This window comes from Poromitra crassiceps (assembly GCF_964638095.1).
Source record: "Poromitra crassiceps genome assembly, chromosome: 5".
Taxonomy (NCBI): Eukaryota; Metazoa; Chordata; class Actinopteri; order Beryciformes; family Melamphaidae; genus Poromitra; species Poromitra crassiceps.
In genome coordinates, this window is record NC_139642.1 from 42,250,046 (window position 1) to 42,272,276 (window position 22,231).

At 41.6% G+C, this 22,231-nt stretch overlaps 1 protein-coding gene across 1 annotated transcript in view; it reads right to left on the reverse strand.

Annotated features, from left to right (window-relative positions):
* Positions 1–14,142, reverse strand: part of arhgap42b (Rho GTPase activating protein 42b) — a gene marked incomplete at its 5' end in the record, with an annotated part of 94,422 nt that extends 80,280 nt beyond the window's left edge. The window contains one exon of the mRNA XM_083637133.1: positions 13,989–14,142. Within this exon, the coding sequence (XP_083493259.1) occupies positions 13,989–14,142 (154 nt within the window). The remainder of the gene's footprint in view (positions 1–13,988) is intronic.
* Between the last annotated feature and the right edge of the window lie 8,089 nt (positions 14,143–22,231).

Sequence of the window (22,231 nt, forward strand, 5' to 3'; positions counted from 1 at the left end):
GCTTTGACACAAATTAATGCACAAAAGCTTTTAAAACCTCTAGCCAAAGCCATACATGCTATCGAGTCATAAGTGTGCATGGAGAGCTTATATGGAGAGCATAAATATGCACAAAAAATAATTCTGTGCAACTTTTGCTAAATACAGTAGCTAACATGCAGCATATTGTCTCTCTCTTGTTTACAATGTGCACATTCATAGTGTCAAGGCTTTTCTATGTCTCTCTGTCGAAAAACAGCCCGCAACAATGGATTTCTTTTGTAGATAGCATGAAACACAGCGTAGGCTATTGTCTTGCTTTACATCACATTCCCAGCGAGCGGTGAGAAACACCACAGCTACTTCATCTCGTCAGCGAGACGCCGCTGATTCAAGATGAGAAGGTCTTCAAAGGGGAACGCTTCTGTGCACCCAGCTTAGCGAGAGACAGGGGCTCTCTTTGATGCAACAGTGGGGTGCATTGTGCCACTTTGATTCTATTGGGGGGGGGGTTGTGATGGGGTGAGCGACGCTTCAGGTAAGGCCGCTTCCACCTGCTTACAATTACGCCTCGCCCGTCAGACACCCAGCAGGGGAGGAGCAGAGCCGCACTCCCGGAGCATACAGAGCATTTCCTCCTGCCAGAGGCTACACCTAAAACAATAGCTTCACTCCACTCTCACTGCTGTAAGAGGCACTTGGTCAACCTGCTATCTCATTCTACAGCGATGGAGGGGTCTAAATAAATAAATAAATAAAATGAAAATATGAATGAATAAAACATTAAAGTAGTGCACAGTGATATGTGCAGTAGACACAGTCTGTGTTGCTTCCTCTGGTTACGCAGCAGGACCAAGTTTTGCTTGGCTGTGATTGAGAGTTACACTAAGTGGATTTAATACTGAAACTGTGGGCAAGAGCATTCAGATCGCTTCCTTCTACTTCCAATATGCCATACGCCCTAGGCCTATTACACATAGTTGCACCTCCTTGGGTTTTTCCAATATAGAGAAGTGTAGTGGCGTGTTTGAGATTCAGGCTTACAATCTCTTAACCGGGGGTTAAGATAAACCTAGGTTTAATAACGTGTGAAAAGAGGTCAAGTGAACCCAGAGTTAAGAGATAGACCTAGATTAAGAATGCACAGGGTGAAAAGTTGAGTGCTTTGAGTAGGTGGAATAACTCTATCAAAGTGTAAAAAATCAATGCTACTTTCTGTTTTATAATAATCTAAATTTAGTCACCTATACTGCAATCTATGAATATGAACTAAATGCGAAGAATCTGTGAAACGCAATAAATGTTAATCCTGTACACTTCAACACAGGGGTTTAAGAGATAAGTGAACTTCCAAAAAATAAACCAATTTCTACGAATAATAACGATTAATCAAATATGCTGTGATGAGACAGAGATCACTAAGGATCAAAATCTGACGACGAGATATCTGCATTTTGTTCAGCTATCTGCATAGATTGAAGACAGACAGATCAGAAGTTTAAGAGATAAGTGAACTTCCATAAAATAAACCAATTTCTACAAATAATAACGACTAGATATGCTGTGATGAGACAGAGATCACTAAGGATCAAAATCTGACGACGAGATATCCGCATTTTGTTCAGCTATCTGCATAGATTGATCAGAAGTGCATCTCTGATAGGAAGCTGATGTGAGGCTCCAGCCTATTCTTAAGCTCAATAGAAACAGATCAAAGTTATTAGCCCTTCAGTTCTGTTGAAATGAAAAAAGCCAGGCAGGCCAGCCAACATCATTTATCAGAAGTCTATAGCCTTTAGCCCGAGCTGAGATAGATTGTTTCAGAAGGGCGAGGAAACACAGACAACACATCCCATCTCACATCACTTTTAGAGCAGGTAAAACTTGCTCCAATCTGAAACAGACAGCAGTCAGAAACACATTTCTAATTTAAATGTTCTATTTTTTTCATGGGAATTTATATAAAAAAAAAGACTTTACAAATCATCCATTAAGCAGCCTCTAAGCAGCCTTCTTGCTGTAATCAAGGTGTGTACAATTAGCCCCCCAACCCATTTCTGACTGAGAACTAAATGCTTTTTTAAAGAGGCATACAAAATGAATTTAAAACCCCTCGTTCCCTGAACACCTTCCAATAATACAAACTTGGCAACTCATCGGTCCAGGCGCTGGAGACTGTTTATTTAAATATTTCTACTGCACGATCCAAATTTAGAATTTAGCATCTGCGTAGGCTAAGTCTGAGTATCTCTCCCAACACGTCTACTCTCTATCAGAACAATGTAATGCCAGAATCAATGACAAATTGACCCGACAGGTCATGTGTATACCCACATAAATTCAATGCAAGACTATGGGCTCAGTCCTGATCTAGTATGAGCAAAAAAATCTCAGCATTGTATGTATATTGAAGGAAAAGCTTCTTGGCTCAAGTGAAAGTAAGAAGCTAAACAGTCTCACTGCCATCACACTCTGTTAATACTGAGCTATCTGCTTAGTTCAGTGGTTCTCAAACTTCTTCACGTCAAGAACCCCTAAACTCTCCTGAGACACTCCTGAGAACACAAACGGGAGGCCCAAGCACCTGTGAAGGTGGAGAAGCAGGCCACACTATGGAGCACTCACTGCCTTGTCTGCACTCTACTACCCAACCCTTGCAGCTCAAAAGACCTTGCAGAGTTCAATACAAATGCAAGGAACTGTGTAAAGAAATGGGAAACTGTCGAAGAAGAAGAAACGAAAAGAAGAGCACATAGAATACATCCGTTTGCTTTGTGTGCATGTTTGCCACCTGCCAGGCTGCTGCTTTTGTCCTATGTGTTTTTATGTGATGTATTCAGGACGACCTTGACAAAGAGAGCATGCTCTCAATGGCCCTCCCTGGGTGAATCAAGGAGATGATGATGATGATGATGATGATGTGAATGATGCTACAGTGTTGCAATGTGGAGGAGAACACACCTGCACCACCTTATCGTTTCCTAGACTCCACTAAAGAGGCATGAGAGCGGTGTGCATATGGTGTGACAATCACTTTGAGTGACTGGGGCAACAGCAGAGTACTTGAGAAAAACACCTCAATCTGGAGTCTAACACATTTCCCTGCACAGCGGTACTGAGCTTTAGGAATACAACGTCTAATCCTTTTATCCAAATCTGTCCACACAAAAACGCCCGCAGTCGCTCGCAGCGCTGCTTGGACCACGCTCGCCCCGCTGCTGTGGCCTGCGTTATTGCTAAACCAGTCACATACTGTAATGTCCACGCCTGTACTTCATTTCCATTACACGGGTTCAAATTCATCTGAGTAGGCAAAGCAGCCGGCCAGACATTATAATAATGTATAATCCTGGCTAAAACACAGACACTGCCTTACAGTCACAGTCTGACACACATAGACACACACGCACACGCACACGCACACACACACACACACACACACACACACACACACACACACACACACACAGACACACACACACAGACACACACACACACACACACACACACACACACACACACACACACACACACACACACACACACACACACAACACAACACAGCAAACCAGAGTGATGTCAGGCAGAATGCTATGTGAGGGAGGATGGGGGATGGTTATACAACATGTTTACAGGACACTTCCTGTGGCCGAGCCTTGGGAGCATCATCTGTCCTCAGACAAACAAACACACAGAGTTCCCAAAGCTGTGCCAAGTCTCTTCTGACGTGAAGAAGCTCACCAGCCACTAATTATTAGAGCTATGTTATTCATCAAGGCATGAAACCCTCAAACTTATGCGGGCGCAGTCGGAAACAAGTGAAGACGCCGTTTTAAAGCCAGAGCTGAATACTGGATAGTGTTTTATTATTTTTTATATAATAATAATAAAAACAAGCCCATGTGCGTCATCCGTTCATTACTGGATATGCGCGGGGGAGTAATCAGGGAACAGGCACAAGCAGGTGGCAGATACACAGTATAAGCTAACATAATAATGGGGTTTCTTCCAATTTAAACAAAGCTTCTCTGCCGTGTCTGTTTAGCTATCTTGAGATGAATGAAACACGGTGATTCATCCGTTTTCTTGAGAGACTGAGGAAGTGCGCACGAAAGCACCAATAGTGAAATGTGAACGGCACGACACGGAGTCACGGACACACCTTAAATCGGAGCTGTATGTATTTTAGCAGCGATGATTGGCTACAGAGCCAGACAGCAGATATAAAGAAATGATGTGGCTGAGTGCACCTGCTCTAGCCATGAGGCGAGTGATAAGCACTGTGCTCATTGTTTTACAAATTGTGTGTGAAGGACACCCGCTATCACCCCCAGGGCTGCCCGCCTCCGAGTGCCTCTCTGTGGATTCCTTCACTGCACGTGCCCAGAGTGAGCCTTCAGCACTCACCAGTGCCACCAATGTTTCTCAGAGTATTTGTCAATGTCATTAGAGTATTAATCATGTCATGCATGTTCTCTAGCAATAATGTAACACACCACACAGCAGGCTACTACTCTCAGCATGTTACAAACCAAGGCCAGCACAGCTCCTCCTAACCATAAAAGTTGACTATATGAGTCAGGAGAAAGCTGCACTGGGAGCCATAGTTATGTGTTATTATCTCCTAAATTACCTGTATTCCCTCACTCATTGTCACCGTTTTTCTCACCTCCATAAATGTTAATGACCACACAAAAAAGAGCACCATTGAGTTCCAAATCTGGCTGGGTGACTTCAAGTCAATAACTATGGGCTGATATATGTGCCACCTCAAATTGAATTTGAATTGCTCAACTTGAATACGAAATTTTTCATTTTGAATTTGAATTGCTCTTTTTGAATTCGAAATTTTTCATTTTGAAATTGAATTGCTCTATTTGAATTCGATTTTTTTTATTTTGAAATTGAATTGCTCTATTTGAATTTGAATTGCTCTATTTGAATTCGAATTTTTTCATTTTGAAATTGAATTGCTTTTATATTTTGAAATTTTTATTTTTTAATGTGAGTTGAAAAACTGAATCTGAATAGCATAATTTTAAACTGAATTTATTTGCTTTGAAATTATTCAGTTTCCACATTCCTATTTCAAAATTCAATTCAAATTTTTCAGAATCTTGTGTTCAAAAATTTCAACATGTGTGTGCGCCATCCGGGTCCTTCAAGGAGGAAGAGGAGGAAGGAGGAAGGAGGAAGAGCAATCGAGCGCTGATTGACCTAACTCCTTTTTGGCCGAGGCACCACACACCCACTCCCGCTAGAACTATTTGGTCTTGTTGTATTCAGGTTCGCTACAATCATAGAAGACCACTTTGAGTTGAACAAGGATGTTTATACAGTAGTATATATCATTGAACAGTACATGACAGCGAATCTCGTGAACCCGGAACTGATCCTCCCCCGACCCCGTGACATCATCAACAGGTCAACATCATGTACTGAGATTACACCTTACACCACAGGTCTTTGCTCTCGCGGATGTATTAAATTAGCCGCCCGCCAGTCTTTCCATTGTCTGCTCATCATCATGGACGAGAGGACACCAACCACGGTAAATACCAACTGGTTACCATGTATTTTCACCGGCATAACGTAACGTAGCTACACCAGCTGAGCTTGTTTTCTGTGGCGCTTAGCCTAGTTGGCTAGCTAGCCAACTAGGCTAACTGCCACAGAAACAAGCTACGGATTGATGTGTGATTTCCAGGTAAGAATAAACGCACAATGTTGAGCATTTACATTACATGTTATTCACAGGTATATGCCACACTATATATTATCTCAGAAACTAGCGTAATTGTGTTTGGTAAGATAAAGACATTTGATAAATGAATGAATTTTCCTTGTAGGCTGTAGCTAGAACAGTATGTTGCTATAGCTAGCGAGGTGGAGGTAACGTTAACGTTAGCTAGATTAGGCTACGGTAGCATTATCGATCTAATGAATTCTAGCCGTAAACATTTCAGAAGCTAGGTTAGCAACGCTGGCCACACATGTAACATACAGTAACTACTATGTTTTCTCTTATTAGAGATTCCAAGAAGAGAGAACATTGCCTCTGGCGATGACTAACTGTGACGGTGGGATGGGGAACAGGACAACTGCTAGCTGTGTCTATCACGGACCCAAACCTGCAGACTGCAGCAGATACCCGCAGATTTGGAGAGATGTTCTGCAACCACCATACTCTTGTGTCTCCATGCTACTACACATCATTTTGCTCCTTGTGTGGGATGAAGACCCGTCGTTGACGTTGGGGAAGACAGCTTTTATGTTGTAGCCACTTTGAGTCCAGTTTTTGTTGATGTGAGTAATGTTCAGATAGAGGGATGCTATTTACTATCTAGCTGCTGTCACTATGCATTATCAAATACCTACATAAATCAAATCCAGTCAAGAACATAGGGTCTGCATGGGAAAATATGTAATTTAAAAATGGAAAGCATGTAGGAACCCTGCCAATCATCTTGCATATTGATATTTGTGGCTGTGAAGAACAGTCTTAATCTATACAGTGATATGCAGGCTATCATTAAATTTTATAAAACATGTACAGTACTTGTTAGTAGTTTCATGTTTGGTTTTACCTGTAATAAATAAGGACATTTATATATCTGCCTTTTATTTACCATCACAGCATAAATGACAATGCATAACCCCTCCTAATGTGATGTCAGAAAATCTAAGTAATTATGCATGACATTACATTTCAGGGCATAGAATATTTTTTTATTCCAAAATAACAGATGTGGGACACAATCAATTAACTATTCATACTGTTTGCAACAGTAACATTTACAGTGCTGAATAATGGAGTTGCATGAATATGAGTGTGCACTGATGATGTGGCCTGCAAAGATGGGTTAGTGTTAGTGACCGGCAGCATTTAATTTAGAAATGTTATAGTGGAACCTACATAGAAAGAAGTTTTACCTGGGCACTTCACAGACTGCCTGGAGTAAAGACATATGGAGCACTCTTTTCTGTCTGCACGTTTATTAATAGGGGCTGAGTGACATTTTGACAGGTAATCTTCTTCTAGTCTTCTTCAGAGTCAAAAATACTTCAATGTTAGACTTTTTTAAATGTTAGTTGTACAAAATCCCCCCACCAGTTCAGCCCCACCTAACCAGCCACACCTGGGGCCCTGATTGAGCTGCACATGGGCTCAATAAAGGGTGGTTGATTGGGTGAAGCTCAGTAGGCCATGTATGCTGTTGAGAGGAGGCTGCTCTGCTCTGTTCTTCCCAATTGATTGTCCATGTGCAGATGCATCGTTTGAAGTGTTAGTTTATTATAGTTAGTTCCTTTGAATATTGATTGAGTATTTGATTTGAATTAGATTTATTATATTACTTTACAGTTTAATTTGTTTTCCCTTGTTTGATCAAATCCTTTGTTAATACCTTGTTTGTCTTTTAGGCCAAATCATCTGTCCACATGATTTTCCATCATTAATCAAGGGATTTGGTTTGTAAATAAAAACCCTGGCATTAGTTCCTCTGAATCCTCCTCATTCCACCTGGATGTCTCACTTGCTGAGGCTACACCTGTAACCTCCACCTTTACAGTTTAACACAGTGTTAGTGTCAGAGGTATGCACCTTGCTGCTACAAACTGAACATTTTCTAGTTGGAAAAAATAAGATTACTATATACTATAATTAATTGGGCTATATTTCATAATGCTACATTTCAAAAGACAATCTGTGACGACATGTTTCCTGTCACACCTAGCCCTCATTCGCAGCTTGACAGAAAACGTTGTTCAGGCTCTGGAGATCTGGGATGTACTGGTAGTCCTTTATCAATGCTCTCCAAAACACATCCTACAGGAGAACATAAAACTGTTATTCTTTGCAATTCTTTTAAAAATCAATGCTAAAACATTTTAGGTTAAAATATTGACACGAGTAACTGGTGAGCTGCAGATGATGTAAACGTTTGTAATAAATGTTATCTCTTCTACTTCAACCTCTGTCTAGTCTGGTCAATTATAGGACAAGATACACTTAGCCTACTGTAACACAGTCTTGGGGTTTGTCTTCCTTGTCTAGAATGGACACAAGGCCACTACTGCAACAGCAGCCTTATGTGCAGGGTGAGAATCTAGCACTGCAGCTAAATGCTGGTGAAATACTAAAGTGGCTGGTAGATTTAAGACGCAAAATAATTAATTTCCCACTCTGGTAACGTCCAACATGGTGTTAGCTGTAGCCTAACACCAGCAAAGAGACAACTTGTGTGATGACAATTCATTTAACACTAGCCGGTTGCCAATATTGACTGCATCAAAGATGTAGCAAAGTAGTATTACTATTACTATTAAAACGATTATGAATTATATTCGCTAAACATTATCTCAACAGACTTACCAGCGGCTTCGTTCTGTGATGCGTTTGTTATGGTTTGTTCACACTTCCTATACGTCCTGTTTGCGGGAATATCATTGGCTGATTCAAGTCATGTGACGCTAAAACGAGCATTTGATTGGTTTTTGCGATAGCACTGCCATAACGTTTCCCTGATCTAATAAGTTACGTTTTCATTAAACTGCGTTCGATTTGAGGCTGCCAACAAACGGAATCGTGTTCAGAAGAATTTTATTTAGTTCATATGAAAAAAGCATCTAACCTCAAAATGGGGATCGATCATCTCAAAAACGAAAGCAGATAGCAGCCTTCGGCCCCTCACCTAAAAAGGAGTTCGGTCAATCTGCGCTCGATTGCTCTTCCTCCTTCCTCCTTGAAGGACCCGGATGGCGCACACACATGTTGAAATTTTTGAACACAAGATTCTGAAAATTTTGAATTGAATTTTGAAATAGGAATGTGGAAACTAAATAATTTCAAAGCAAATAAATTCAGTTTAAAATTATGCTATTCAGATTCAGTTTTTCAACTCACATTAAAAAATAAAAATTTCAAAATATAAAAGCAATTCAATTTCAAAATGAAAAAATTCGAATTCAAATAGAGCAATTCAAATTCAAATAGAGCAATTCAATTTCAAAATAAAAAAATTCGAATTCAAATAGAGCAATTCAATTTCAAAATGAAAAATTTCGAATTCAAAAAGAGCAATTCAAATTCAAAATGAAAAATTTCGAATTCAAGTTGAGCAATTCGAATTCAATTTGAGGTGGCACATATATCAGCCCATAAATAACAGGTTTATTTCAAACTTTTACCTTTATTACGATTAATGAACGACATTTATTTTATAGGCTTTTTTATTTTATTTTACACTGCCCTCATAGTTCTCTGACTGACAAGGTCTGTACTGTATTGTACTGTATTGTACTGTACTGTACTGTTTGTTGGCTGTGTGTTTTCGCTCGTGTCATCATCCATGCCGACAGCTTTGCTTTGAGTGAACGCCTGAACGCACACTAACAGGCAATGTACACATTTTATGCGTTACGCTTGTGTTGTGGATCCGGTAAAACTGCCGGATCGACTCTCGCCCATCTTAATAGATGGGGAATACATGCGATATGGAAGAATTACGCACCTCTTCTATTTTTGTCGGATCCCGCATATGTCTGACAGATTACATGAGTGTGGGTCTGTTCGCAGCCGTACCGCATCTGTTCCGGAGCTGGTGGACAAAGTGGACATTAGCCCTAACGTTAGTTGGACAGGGCGGAGGCACGTGACGTGATGTAGTCTTTTTTCAAGGGGCTAGTTCATGAACGCACGCATTGGGGAAAGTATTAACCAAATTAACAGTCATTGGTTGAATGAATTATGTAATTAATTGAATGAATTGACATGAGCAAGGTTAAGTCGATTAGAGGTTCTGAATGTCGGGGTTTTTGGGTTAATTGCCCAGCCCTGTATACCATACATTTTTACAAGAGACCTGGACCTTCCAATGATGTTTGCTTTAGCTGTGCAAGTGGGTGGGTGGGAGGGAGCATAGACAATCTCACCAACCAGCCAAAACGTATCATGTTGCTGGTGGCTGAGGTTTTTTTTACCACCCTGGTCACAAAGGGATAATTAGCTTCTTTTATGTATTCAATTACTGCAGTCAAATGGGGGATAATACAAATCAGCAGTTGTTATTTACACCAGGTGTGAACAGCAAGTGAATGCTGTTTACAGCAGCTGCAGATAGTGAGTGAATGTTCCTTGGACGCTGGACAAATGAGCCACAGTGATATAGTAGCAGTCAGTCAGTGGGATTTGGGGAATGTTTAGAGACTAGAGCAGGTTCCTCATCGTGGCCATCAACAGATTTAATACAGTAGAGAGGTGCAAACATAAGATGGTTTACGAAGAACAGACGACAGTACTATGTTTTCTCTTTTTTATCAGTAGAAAACAGATATATATATAATAGATATTGCTAAGTGAATATTATTCCAAACAAGCATTATTGGCATGCTAGGAAAATCATGAGAAAGAAACCCAGCCTCTGATTTGTCCCTATAGAGCCAAGCCAGATGCCACCTTTCTTCACTGTTTCCATGGTTATTATATGGTCATTGGACTGTAGCCTGTTCCTGCTATACTGTTGGCATCTTGGCTATGAGAGAACCAACCGTCATGATGCCTTTCATCAAATTTGTCACCTTTTTGTCAAAACATTTGTCAATCCTAATATAGAGAAAATGAGTCGTCAACTATTTTTTATAATTGATTAATCATTAAGACAAATTTTTAAAGGGAAAAAACTAAAATTTTAACTTCTTAAATGTGAATATTTGCTGGTTTCTTTAGTCTTCTATGACAGTAAACTGATTATCTTTGGATTGTGGACTGTTGGTCAGGAGGACAAAAGAAGACATAATGAGGACATCATCTTTGGCTTTGCGAAAAAGTGATGGACATTTTTCATCATTTTGTGACATTTTATAGACCAAACGACTAATTGATTAGTCGAAAAAATAATCGACAGATTAATTGATAATGAAAATAATCGTTAGTTGCAGCGCCCTACTAATATACATGTTGCATATGGCATTAATGCAATGTACCATATAGAAATAGTTGGTGGCTCACTGATGACTACAGAAACCAAGGCCAGAACAGTTTCTGATTTATTTTTTTCTTACTTACTTACCTACTTCTTACTTAAAGTTGCAGGAGGAATCACACTTACACACATACAGTAACACAGTACACACCTGGGAACTGCCCAGTCAGCTACACTAATGTAATGCATAAAACCAGTCACAAGCCATGTATGAATATGAAAATCACCCCCGGCTCAACTGACTTTGTCCAGAATTACAACGACTGACTGGGTGGGAAGACCAGTGAATTATGGTATAATACCCGATTTTGAAACATGATATTATAAAATAAAAAATCCATTATAAAAATGTCTTCCAGTAATGTCACCGCTGATGGTGGGTCATAAACCCTCTGTGGTGTTAAAGTTAACTTTTTTCTATCGACCCCTGACGTAGAACCCCCCCCCCCCCCCCCTTCTGAACACTAAACAAAAGCAGATGGCATCAGCCTCCTGAACAGCAAACATATCGATATACTGTAGTCTTAGATAAGCAAATGGAAATGAACACTTTACAATTCTATAGCTGGCAGAGTTTGTGCCACGTTTCAGAGTGATCCAATTATTTACAAGTGGAGTTTAATCACCAATTGATCTACATTGCTCATTATGGGCCTTTTAATTCAGCAATCTGAGAGCTGGTGGTGCTAAAGCACAACAGCAGGCAGCCGTGGGAGGTGGCAAAATGTCCCTGTACTAAGAACTCAAAGCAGGGCAATGTTTCTCTGCTTACATTGACATGCACAGGGTGAAGCGGCGTTTGGCCATGCTCCAGTCAATAAGGTCAGGTACAATAAGGTCTTCTTCAGGTTAAGCTGTATGCATGGACCTTTGGCACCCTGCTATTGAGTATTCCTTTTCCCATGAATAAAGCAGTTAACAGAATATTCCTGTCCGCCTGTGCTGTCCCGCCCACAGATTGAACCGTCCGCTCAAATGCAAGCATGAAAAACATGCAGCCAAACATTACTGAATTAGGAAGCCAGGCATCTGAACCGGGTTCCTCATAATCGGAGTACGAGCTTAACCGGGTTATCATAACCGAGTTATGATGTTCACATACCAAAACCAGGTTACTTGAGTGATAAGATAAGATAAGATAAGATTACTTTATTGCCATTGTCGTAATAAAGTTGTTCTTGCATCCTGATTGTTGCATGTCATCCCTCTCCCTCTCCCAATCTGTCCTGTCTCTCTCAGCTTTGAACTGTCTGATAAAAGAGAAAATGCCAAAAACATCATCTTAAAGAAGAAGAAGAAGAAGAAGAAGAAGAAGAAGAAGAAGAAGAAGAAGAAGAAGAAGAAGAAGAAGAAGAAGAAGAAGAAGAAAAGAAAGTCATTCTCATGCCTGTGTCGTCAGGCATGATTGGCGCCCCATAGGTCTCCTCAAGCCCACCTGGCTCCCCTGGGACTGTGAAGCTACATGCAAATATTGGCCTTGATGCACGAAAGTGTCTGCTAGTCCTGCCCTCCTCCTCCTTTGTTGGGAAAAGTTAGACATAGTCAGTCTCAACTACATGAGCCGTCTACTTTGAAACAGCTTCTAGTTCGAGGCTGTGGTAATCTGCATCCGAAAATCCACCACAGGCGCTGAAGAAGGCGGTGAACACAAGCAATCTGCAATAAAAAATACAATGCCTATCATTTGCGCTTTTGAATGGGTCTTGTATAACCTGACACTGTCAGATGGTTTGTTACATAGAAGCATGTGGGACTTCAAGGTGAGGTCTTGTATGCAGCAGCATGCCGCATCAGTGTACTGAGTGATGGGCCAGTCCACAACAAGCCCAGCAAAAAGCAAAAGCATGTACTGTACATGTAGGAATGCCAATGAAAACAATGGGGAAAATGTTTCCTCTCAGTACATAACAAAGGTTGAATGACATTCAAAGAAAATTATGTCATTATTATTATTCTGAGAAATGTTTTTCCCAGAATTAAGTATATATATATATATATATTTTACCTTTATTTACCCAGGCAAGCAATTAAGAACATATTCTTATATACAAAAGCAGCCTGTATATCTTCTTATCTTTCAAATAATTTCAAGCTGTCTGAAGATGCATCAAGATTTTGACTTCAAGAAAGTCTTCATTTTGAATATTGAGGTTTTCATTCCGAAACATAATATGGTTTCATTCCAAAACATAATAACATGATATGAAATATGACCTTCATCAGTCAGTATTAAAAATATATAGTTTTAAGTCCCCCCCCCCCCCCCACACACACACACACACACACAAAATGCAAGATGATATTTCTTATCTTTCTCCATTTCACAACGTTTAAACCAATCTGCCATATACACATAATTTGATATAGCAGAAGGAAGCCCACTTGAATCAGCATGGAGGAATTTTGAGATTAAATCTGGAATCTGAGAGGACAATGACCGATAGAGCATGCTCATCATCCCAAAAAGATAACTCCCATTCATAAAATATCTGCGGTATCTGTTTTCAGACACTTGTGATGTGACTTGAAAGCCCTTGAGAGGGAAAGCATCCTCCATCCTTCATTAAATAGGCTGAAGTGAGAGCACATTCTGGGCCTCCTAATGATCTCCATATGTCTGTCTGTGGCCTTATGAAACCACTAGATATTACAGCAGCGAGTGAGCCCATTCATATGTAGCCTAGCTATCATAGGAGAAGACCTAGCTATAGGCTACATGCATGCACATACTGGTAGACGCACAAGCCCTGGCCTGGGATGACTACACCGTCCTCGAGTCATAAACGTGTTGATTATGTGTGATTTAGTGATTTTTATTCAACTTGAGGCTTTTGTTTGGTTAGCAATGAAGAGTCGGAGTCCCCCATTGCGTCTTCAAAAAGGGGCTGAACCATAGATATAGACAGTCGACTTAAAAAATACATTGTAGCAATTAATGCGTACTTCAATTATTATTCTTTCAGGTTAGTTTCAAATACAAAGGATGTGTTATCTGTTCCCAGCAGAGTGCAAACGGTAGCCACTTACTCTTGAACGCCGTGATGAGCATGTTGCCATCCTTGATCAGCTCTTTGATGAACTTATTGGTCCTCTCCAGCTCGATCTCATGGCATTTGAGGCGCTCTCTGAAGTCCGGACCGTCCAGGAAAGAGTCGCTGAACTCCAGAGTGGGGAGTCCCATTGTAGCTGACAGACAGAGCCCCTCTAAAGTTCCTAACTCCGCATGGAAAAGTTTCTCCTTTTCATCCCGTAGTACCGGTGTTGTGCCCCCGACTCGACTCCAAGTTACCAAAAAAAAGTTTCCCTGCCTCTTTCTTCTCACTTCCGCCTTGCTTTACTCTGCCTTTTCGTTGCAAGTCATAATAAATAGCGGTCGTGTGACTCCTGCTGGTTAGATTTAGATAGTTGACAGCAGGCTCAGTGGCTCTAGCTATCCAACTCTAGAAAAGTTGATTCGGTTCATTAGAAACTTTACAGCTGCCGTAAAGTAGGCTGCAGCCAAGAGCATACAGTACATCGAGAGACGAGTGTATTTTAAACCTCTGAAATCCTTCAGATACGTTTGAGTGAGTCATTTTACGTGGGGTAAGGTAAGACTGCACTTTGCACTTTCATAGGGTGAAAATAAGTAGATAATTTGACAAACCACATCTGAACACAAAGGCACAGCACAGGATAATTGGCTGCTTCACAAGTTCACAAGTTATATTGCTCTGTATTAATTGCCGTTTAGCGCTCCACTTATCCACAGGTTTAATTGGAAAATCACATTTTGCCCCCCCCCCCACACACACACATTTTGAGCTGAACTGTGCCACACCCTCAGTTTTGATTACACAATGCCACTGGTTGATGATGCCACCAAGTCATGAACTGTGTGCCATGTGGAAATTATAGAGTAGACTATGATGCATCATATTGGAATTAGTGACGGTACTAGGAGGCAGATCTGAATTAATACCTTGGTAAATGGAAGTAATTAGACTAGGGCCTAATTGGAGTCAGAGGAATTTGTCACATTCTCTTCGAGGAAGACGGAGGGATAATGATGATGATGATGTCACACAAATGAGTGTTTGGTAGGCATGAAGCGGATGTTCTGTCACCAGTGGCACTAAATCTCCTGAATGAGTCTTTTCAATTAGTGAGTTAGTTGTATATATTAAAATTTGGCGACTTATAGACTAGCACATATTCCTCTGATAGCCAACATGTGCAACCCCCAGCCGCTTCTTTTTATCTGACAGCAAGGAGTTTCACCGGCAGGACGTGGCACATAGGAGGATCACGCTATTCCCCCCAGTTCCCCTCCCCCCAAACAGGTGCCTTGACCGACCAGAGGAGGTGCTAGATAGTGAAGCGACCAGGACTCACACGCTTAATCCGGCTTCCTACCCGCAGACATGGCGAATTGTGCCTGTATGGAGGCCCGACCAAGCCGGAGGTAACACGGGGGCTCGAACCTGCGACCCTTGTGTTAGTAGGCAGGTAGTCTTGCTTGCCAGACTCTCCCAGCAAAGGGGCTGGGAGAGTCTGGCTAGGGACGCTTTCTATTGTGGACTAGAGGGGAAAAAGGCTGTTTACAACCATCCACTGAACGTACCATCGTTTTCAGCGTGTAGCAACGAGCTAGCGACTAGTGCTGCTGTTGTTATTGTTTCAAAGGCAGCGGCGCAGGCATTTGAGCTCGGCAGATTCGACACGTACAGCAGCAGAGGCATATAGATTTGACACGGGGGCATGGAAAGCAAATCCAAATATGGTCGCAGCCGCAGTCAGAGCAGGTCGGAGCCAATGCAGAGCTTGCAGGGAGCGGAATGGGATTTCCATCCGGCACCGACTGAAATGGTCGGCACCAATGAGAGAGCTAAGTCCACCATGCTGCTTCCTAGCCTAGGTAAACCCAGCCCCCACGTGACCTGCTCTCTCAGTTCCCAGTCACTGAGAACAGGTCTGAGAGCAGGTCACGTGGGGGATGGGTTTACCCAGGCTAGCTGCTTCCACCCAGTCAGACTAGTAGGCAGGGAATCTACCATGTACATGCCAATCGTATGGGGAGAGTTTCCCAACCTGAATGTGATATAAGTTCAAAATGACTGCAGCGAGAATATGCCAAATTGACACGACTGTCATGTTACTTCTGATTGGAGGACTGAGTCTCGGGAGTCAAACAACCAAAATGCCTCCAGTGTGGTGGGAGCAAGCCATGACAAAAAGATAAGATGGAACTGGAACGGAAACCGCCCTCTGGTGGCGCTTGAGGATTTCACAATAGAGGCTGCATCTGTTTCTTCACACTTATTGCGTACACAGCATACTCTATCCGTTCACAGTGATGAAATCTCAAAGTCTGCCAATGAAACTGAACAGAAAACACAAACCCAAAGTGAGTCTTGGTGAGGTGTACTGTAGCCTAGCGATGGTGGTGGTCACTCACTGCTAAAAGCACATTAAAGTTGCATGTGACAAAGCTGGCCAGCAAGTGGACCCAGCCTGCCTGCCTGATGAAATGCCATTACTGCACTCTTAATAAGGCCCAACATGCATTAACCATTAGCATGGGAAAAGCAATGGTCCAGTGATCAGGTAATTCTCCACAATGACAGCTAAATGCATTGCACATGTGCAGTGCAATCCAGCAGCATTTTGCATTCAAAGGAATTACACAGAAAATTAGTCTACAATATTGCTTTAAAACGCACAGCAGCAGAGACTTTTGGACGAGCCTTAGGTATGAAGCATAGCTAATTGCAAAGTAAAATGGCTGCCTGTAGCGTTGGTTTAATTAAATGATGCTCAATGGGGAACTGCTCCTCTCCTCCCTCACATGTGCATTCACACATTCATATTATGCAAACATGAGTGCACACAAGTGGCGTGCATGTCCTTTCTCTGTGACGTAAAGAGACCGCCTGGAAGTGCGTGGACACATACATACACACACATACACACACACACACACACACACACACACACACACACACACACACACACTAAGTGAGTGAGACATCTTTCACATATCGTACGTGTGCAGAAATAAATTAGATATCAGAGGCACACATCCTCTCAGTCTCATTCTCACTGCATTAAACAGGGCAACACTGGCCTGGAATCAGCAGCTCAGATGGAAAATAGCACTTGGATTTCATGAGGAGACCGCCGCCGTCACATATCAATAATCCATGCAGAAAAAGCATTGATTAGCACAGATGCAGACGAGTTATGTGCAATTGGAGCGACTCCTGATGAGATTTCTCCTCCTGAGATCACTGTATCTGGGACTCGCAGTTAGTGCATGTGAGAAGATGTCTGGTCTCATTACAGTGTTAGTGGTGGAGGTGGTGGTTTGGGGGAGAGGGGGTTGTTGGTTTGTAACAGGCCCCTGGTTTCATCGCTCTTGCTCTCATTCGACAGTAGCAGCCCTCGGGGGTACAGTTTGTTGCATCGATATAGCAGAGAGGAGAAATGTGATACATTAGTAGAAACTGTGTTGCACAGAGTTAAGTGCTCCGAGCAGTGTGCAGTATTACAGCTACAACATGGGATCAAGTGAGCTGGGATATTTGGTGAAAGATGAAGACTGTGGTATATGAGCATTGGGGGCGGGGGGCTAAGAAAGGTTCTGCTCAATGCACATCTCTCAATTTTCCATGTGAAGGTGCAGAGATGTTTAAGATGTCACACTTGACATGTGTAATAACTGGCCCGGCTGTGGCCGACACGTCTCACTATTCCAGAGGAAGACTTCAGATCCCAACATCACAGGAAGCCAGCGTTGTCGTACTCGAGTCCAGGAATCCACTCATTTTCAGGACTCGTGACTCGAACTTGGACTTGAGCACTAATGACTGGGACTTGGTCTTGAGCATTCATGCATTCGGACTCGGAAGTTGGAGACTCGGACTCGGACTTGTTAAATTGATGAAGAAGACTGTAGTGTGTTTCTTTTTGAAATAGACCCTAATAATTTGCCATAAGATATTGATAGTTATTAATCCCATACGTATATAGCGAGTGTTCCACCTACATGTGGATTCGCTCATGCATGTTCAGACCATAGGTTCAGACTAACTCTGGACTTGGACTGTCACTCAGCCAGGTAATGAGGATGTGACTCTGACTGGGGACTCGAGATATAGTGACTCAATTACAACACAAAAATAATGTGGGGATAGAGACAGGAAATCCTAGATGGGCAGGGTTGTACAGGACACTTGTAGGCCAGAGGCCTTTTGCCAGCGTTAATTGTGCATCCGAGGCAAACAGATAAATCACACCAAAGTCTTAGATAACTAGACTTCTTGCAATGGCAATTACCTCTAAATGATGTGAGCTGTTTTCCCCAATTAACAATTGGCACTGCCATGCATACTCTTCATTTAAATCAGGTATTAAAGTAATTGCACAATTTCCGGGAGGGACTCAGCTTAGTTCCAGAGGAGAGCTTTTGAGCAGACCTGTCACTGTTTTTCCCCCCAGCTCATGATTAATGACCCTAATTTAGAGTTTTTTTAATCCAATCAGGCGGTGACATTTCCTATCAGATCACTCCTTCCTCATTCTGCCTTTGTTTACGTCCTGACAGGGCAATCTGCCGCGGCGGCGCGTTGGCCACGCGGGCGCTCATTTATGATTCGCCGCCTGTGCAGATGACGTTTGAAAAGTTACGCGCGATTACCTCCTCTTTACACAACGAGGCGTCTTTGAAGCATGCAGACATCCGGAGGGCCTTCCCTTTATTGTTTTTCACCGCACAGCCAAAAATGGGCTGGTAAGCTTTTTAAAGGCATAGTTCACCCAAAAACGAAAATTCTGTCATCATCTACTCGTCCTTTTGGAACTCTGAAGAACTGGTCCCCACTGACTTCAGTTGTTTTGGAGAGTTCAGAGTTGTACTGGCAACCTCCCTGTGTTATATGGACAAATTTCAACTGGCATGAAGGGGAGAAGATGATAACATAATTAAAAGTTTTGGGCGAAGTATTCCTTTAAGTCTGAAATGCCACGGCTTCATATGAGTTTACTCTGCTCTCAGGTAACTGTGGAAGATGCCAGCGAGTAGCCACAATCCAGCATACTGCAATGTTTCGCCTGTATCTCCTTTGACTTACAAATCCTCCCAGTTGACCGAAGAAAGTTATCCGCAAAGCCGTTTTATGTTATGCCTCATTGACCTTCACGAGGCGCTACCTGTCCAGGAGGACCGCGGGCACAAATTGAAGTCGAGGTGATAAATTACAGGGCTGCTGCACCGGCTTTGTAAGCAAACATTTTGTGTGCTCTGCTGGGACTTTCTCTTTAATTTGGACCTACAGAAATTGGGAGATGCTCTCATGTGAGGCACACCCCTGTCTGCCCAGATAAACTGCTCTGAAGCAACCTGTCCTGTCTGCCATGCCATTTCTCCGCGGGGCCCCTAACTGTGATGTGCTATAGCACATCATGAATCATTGCAGGTGAATGTGAAATGGAGTGGAAATCTAAAAGTGTGGAGGAGAGGATCGTGTTCGGGAGACTTTTGCTGTGCTACACAGATGCCTTTGTTCTTATTTTTAAAACCAGACGTAGGCTGCAGGTTACCACTTCAAGTGCTGTGGCAGATTCTTTTGATATCCCCTGAATTTCAGAAAAGTGTTTGACTCCATTTTAGAATATTTTATCGCTTAAACTGCTGGAAAATGAATCATTCTATTCTTTCAGGGTTTCTGTATCTTTCCTGGTGGCCTATAGACCATTCTTTCCACCTCACCCATCCACCATCACTGATGACTGGAGTTTGGTTTGGAGAACGGGGGAAAAGCCACACTGATACACTGAGACTCTGTTGTGTATCATTGTATCATTATGTTAAATATGAGTGTTATTCACGGCCATAAATATTTCCTTTAGAAATAGATAGGCTAAGCTCTTAGTTAATTACAAAAGACGGTGATGATTGTTACCGTACCATACCATACCATTGTTACCATACCAACTATGGTACTTTGTGTTACCATAGTTTTCTCCTGCACAGTTTTTGTGCATTTATTTATTCCTTGACTCTCCTGAAGGGGGCAGTCTTTCTTCTTTACTATTACAGCATGAAAACACGTCACTCTTTTGGTGCAGATTTTTTATTTGTATCTGACCCAACTCGCATGCTAATTTATCATAAAAATATCTATTTTAACGAATGATGGTTAAAAAATAGCCACCTAGCTACACCAATTAATATAATTTATTGGACAATTCATTTTAGCCATCTGGGAGTTAATTATTATAACCTGCTCCCAGTAGAAAACAACAGATTGCATGCAGGACTGGATCATTCTCTCTTGCAGTTTATTCCATCTGGACACTTTAGTCCTTTTGAATGCTATTTTGGGCAGAAATGATGCCGTGCCTTTCAATTCTTGAGAGAGACCTTTCAGCATTTTTCAAGAGTCTTCTTCATTTTTGGCCGAAGATGCCCGCACCAAACTTCACACAATATTGACTTTCTCAGCCAACACAGAAAGAATTCTGCTGCCGCTTTCTATCAATATGACAATGATTTATGTAAGTTTTCATGGAATACAGTTTTATTGACAGCAATAGCATTGGCAACGTGGCAAAGTACAGCACAATGTGTCTATTCTTATAATGCCAAGAAATAACATGGTCACAGTTTTATGCCAAAAATGATATTGTTCTTAAGTCACAAGTCTCATTCAGCTCTTATAGAAAACAGTGTGTATGTTTGACTGCTTTATTAGTATTCCTCGAGCGGACCTCAGAAGGCTGTTGAGAGGCTCTTGATCAGATAAATCAGCATTAAGGGTTTTCATCAGAGAGGGAATTACACAGGTCCGCTGTCGCCTCACACTCCTTCCCCAGGGAATTGGAATTATAATTTTACATTTCAGAAAAAAAACTTTCCAATCATTTCCCCATCTCATGGTTATATTTAGAGTCCATTAGCTTTATGTCATTGAAGTTTCTCTATCCAAGATATGTCCTCTGGGGACAGAGAAAATGGGGGCAATGAGATTGACTTCTTCATCACATGATAAAGCAGAAATCAAGCAAACAATTCTCAAAATCTTAAAATGGCACTCCTGGGCTACTGTACGTTCCCAGAGGCAAAGGAGTCGTGATATGTCTGTGAGTGAAGCAATACAGGAACTTAAGTGAGTAGATGCATCTGCTAACACTAGTGCGTGCCAGTAGTGGAATGCTAAAATGTCAAGCAAAAGTTTAAAAAAAATGTTTGGAAGATAAACCTCAAAAACAATCTTTGACAACCAACTATGAAACGACAACCAGTGAAGACTGTGGAGCTCAAGCTGAATGTTAGCAGTCTATTTCCTGTTTAAATAAGATCATCCAGTTCAGGAAAGCTACTTCAAAAAATATCAGTTTTTCTTGCAGAGACGAGTGTGGTTTCTTACTCTAGTTTGCTGACAGAAAGGGCCTAATAACCAACTTTCAATTTTAAAGGCACACAATTACGTGCCACTGCCTCCACTGGTAGTGATTGATTGATAGCAGCTTTGTTAGCGAGGATCCTTCTAGCCTTGAGCCAGGTAATTGGAAAAAAGAGAAGTCTTTGTGTGGGTCATACCTGAAAAAGACAATAATGTGCTTGAAAGGAGCCCACTGTTGGTTTTCCTGCAGTGTTTCAACACATTGCTATGCTTCCACGATGCTTTGAAATGTATTTGAATGTTTACAGTCAGTCCATCAGTGTGGTGTATGAAACATCAGCTGGCAGGTTAAATAGGAGAAAGGACATTTTCTGAAAATTGGCAAAGATGAGAGGAAAAGGAATGAGTAATACATACAGTTATGTAATTGTGGATGGGCTTGAGAGATTGATGCGTCAATGACCATAGTCAGTGTGCCAAACTGTGTGCATTCAGCTGAGACACTGTAGGGGTTTTGCATACACACAATATTTAACAGTCTATGTTACCAAATGGTTGAGAATATTAATAATAACAAAATACAGTAATACCAATAGCAAAACCCATGTTATTGGTCAAATTCTAGTTACATTATTTCATCATGTTACACTGACCTACAGAAACACAGAAATTGTACACATTTTATGTTACCAAATGGTTGATACTACTACTACTACTACTACTGCTGCTGCTACTACTACTACTACTACGAACAATAACATAACAGCACTTTTCATCAGAGATACTGAATTTACTCATATTTCCTCATCATGTGATGCAATTTCTTATTTGTATTCTTGTAAAATAAGCCGCCCTGCCTACGTGCAAGTGGTAGGTGAGCTCACA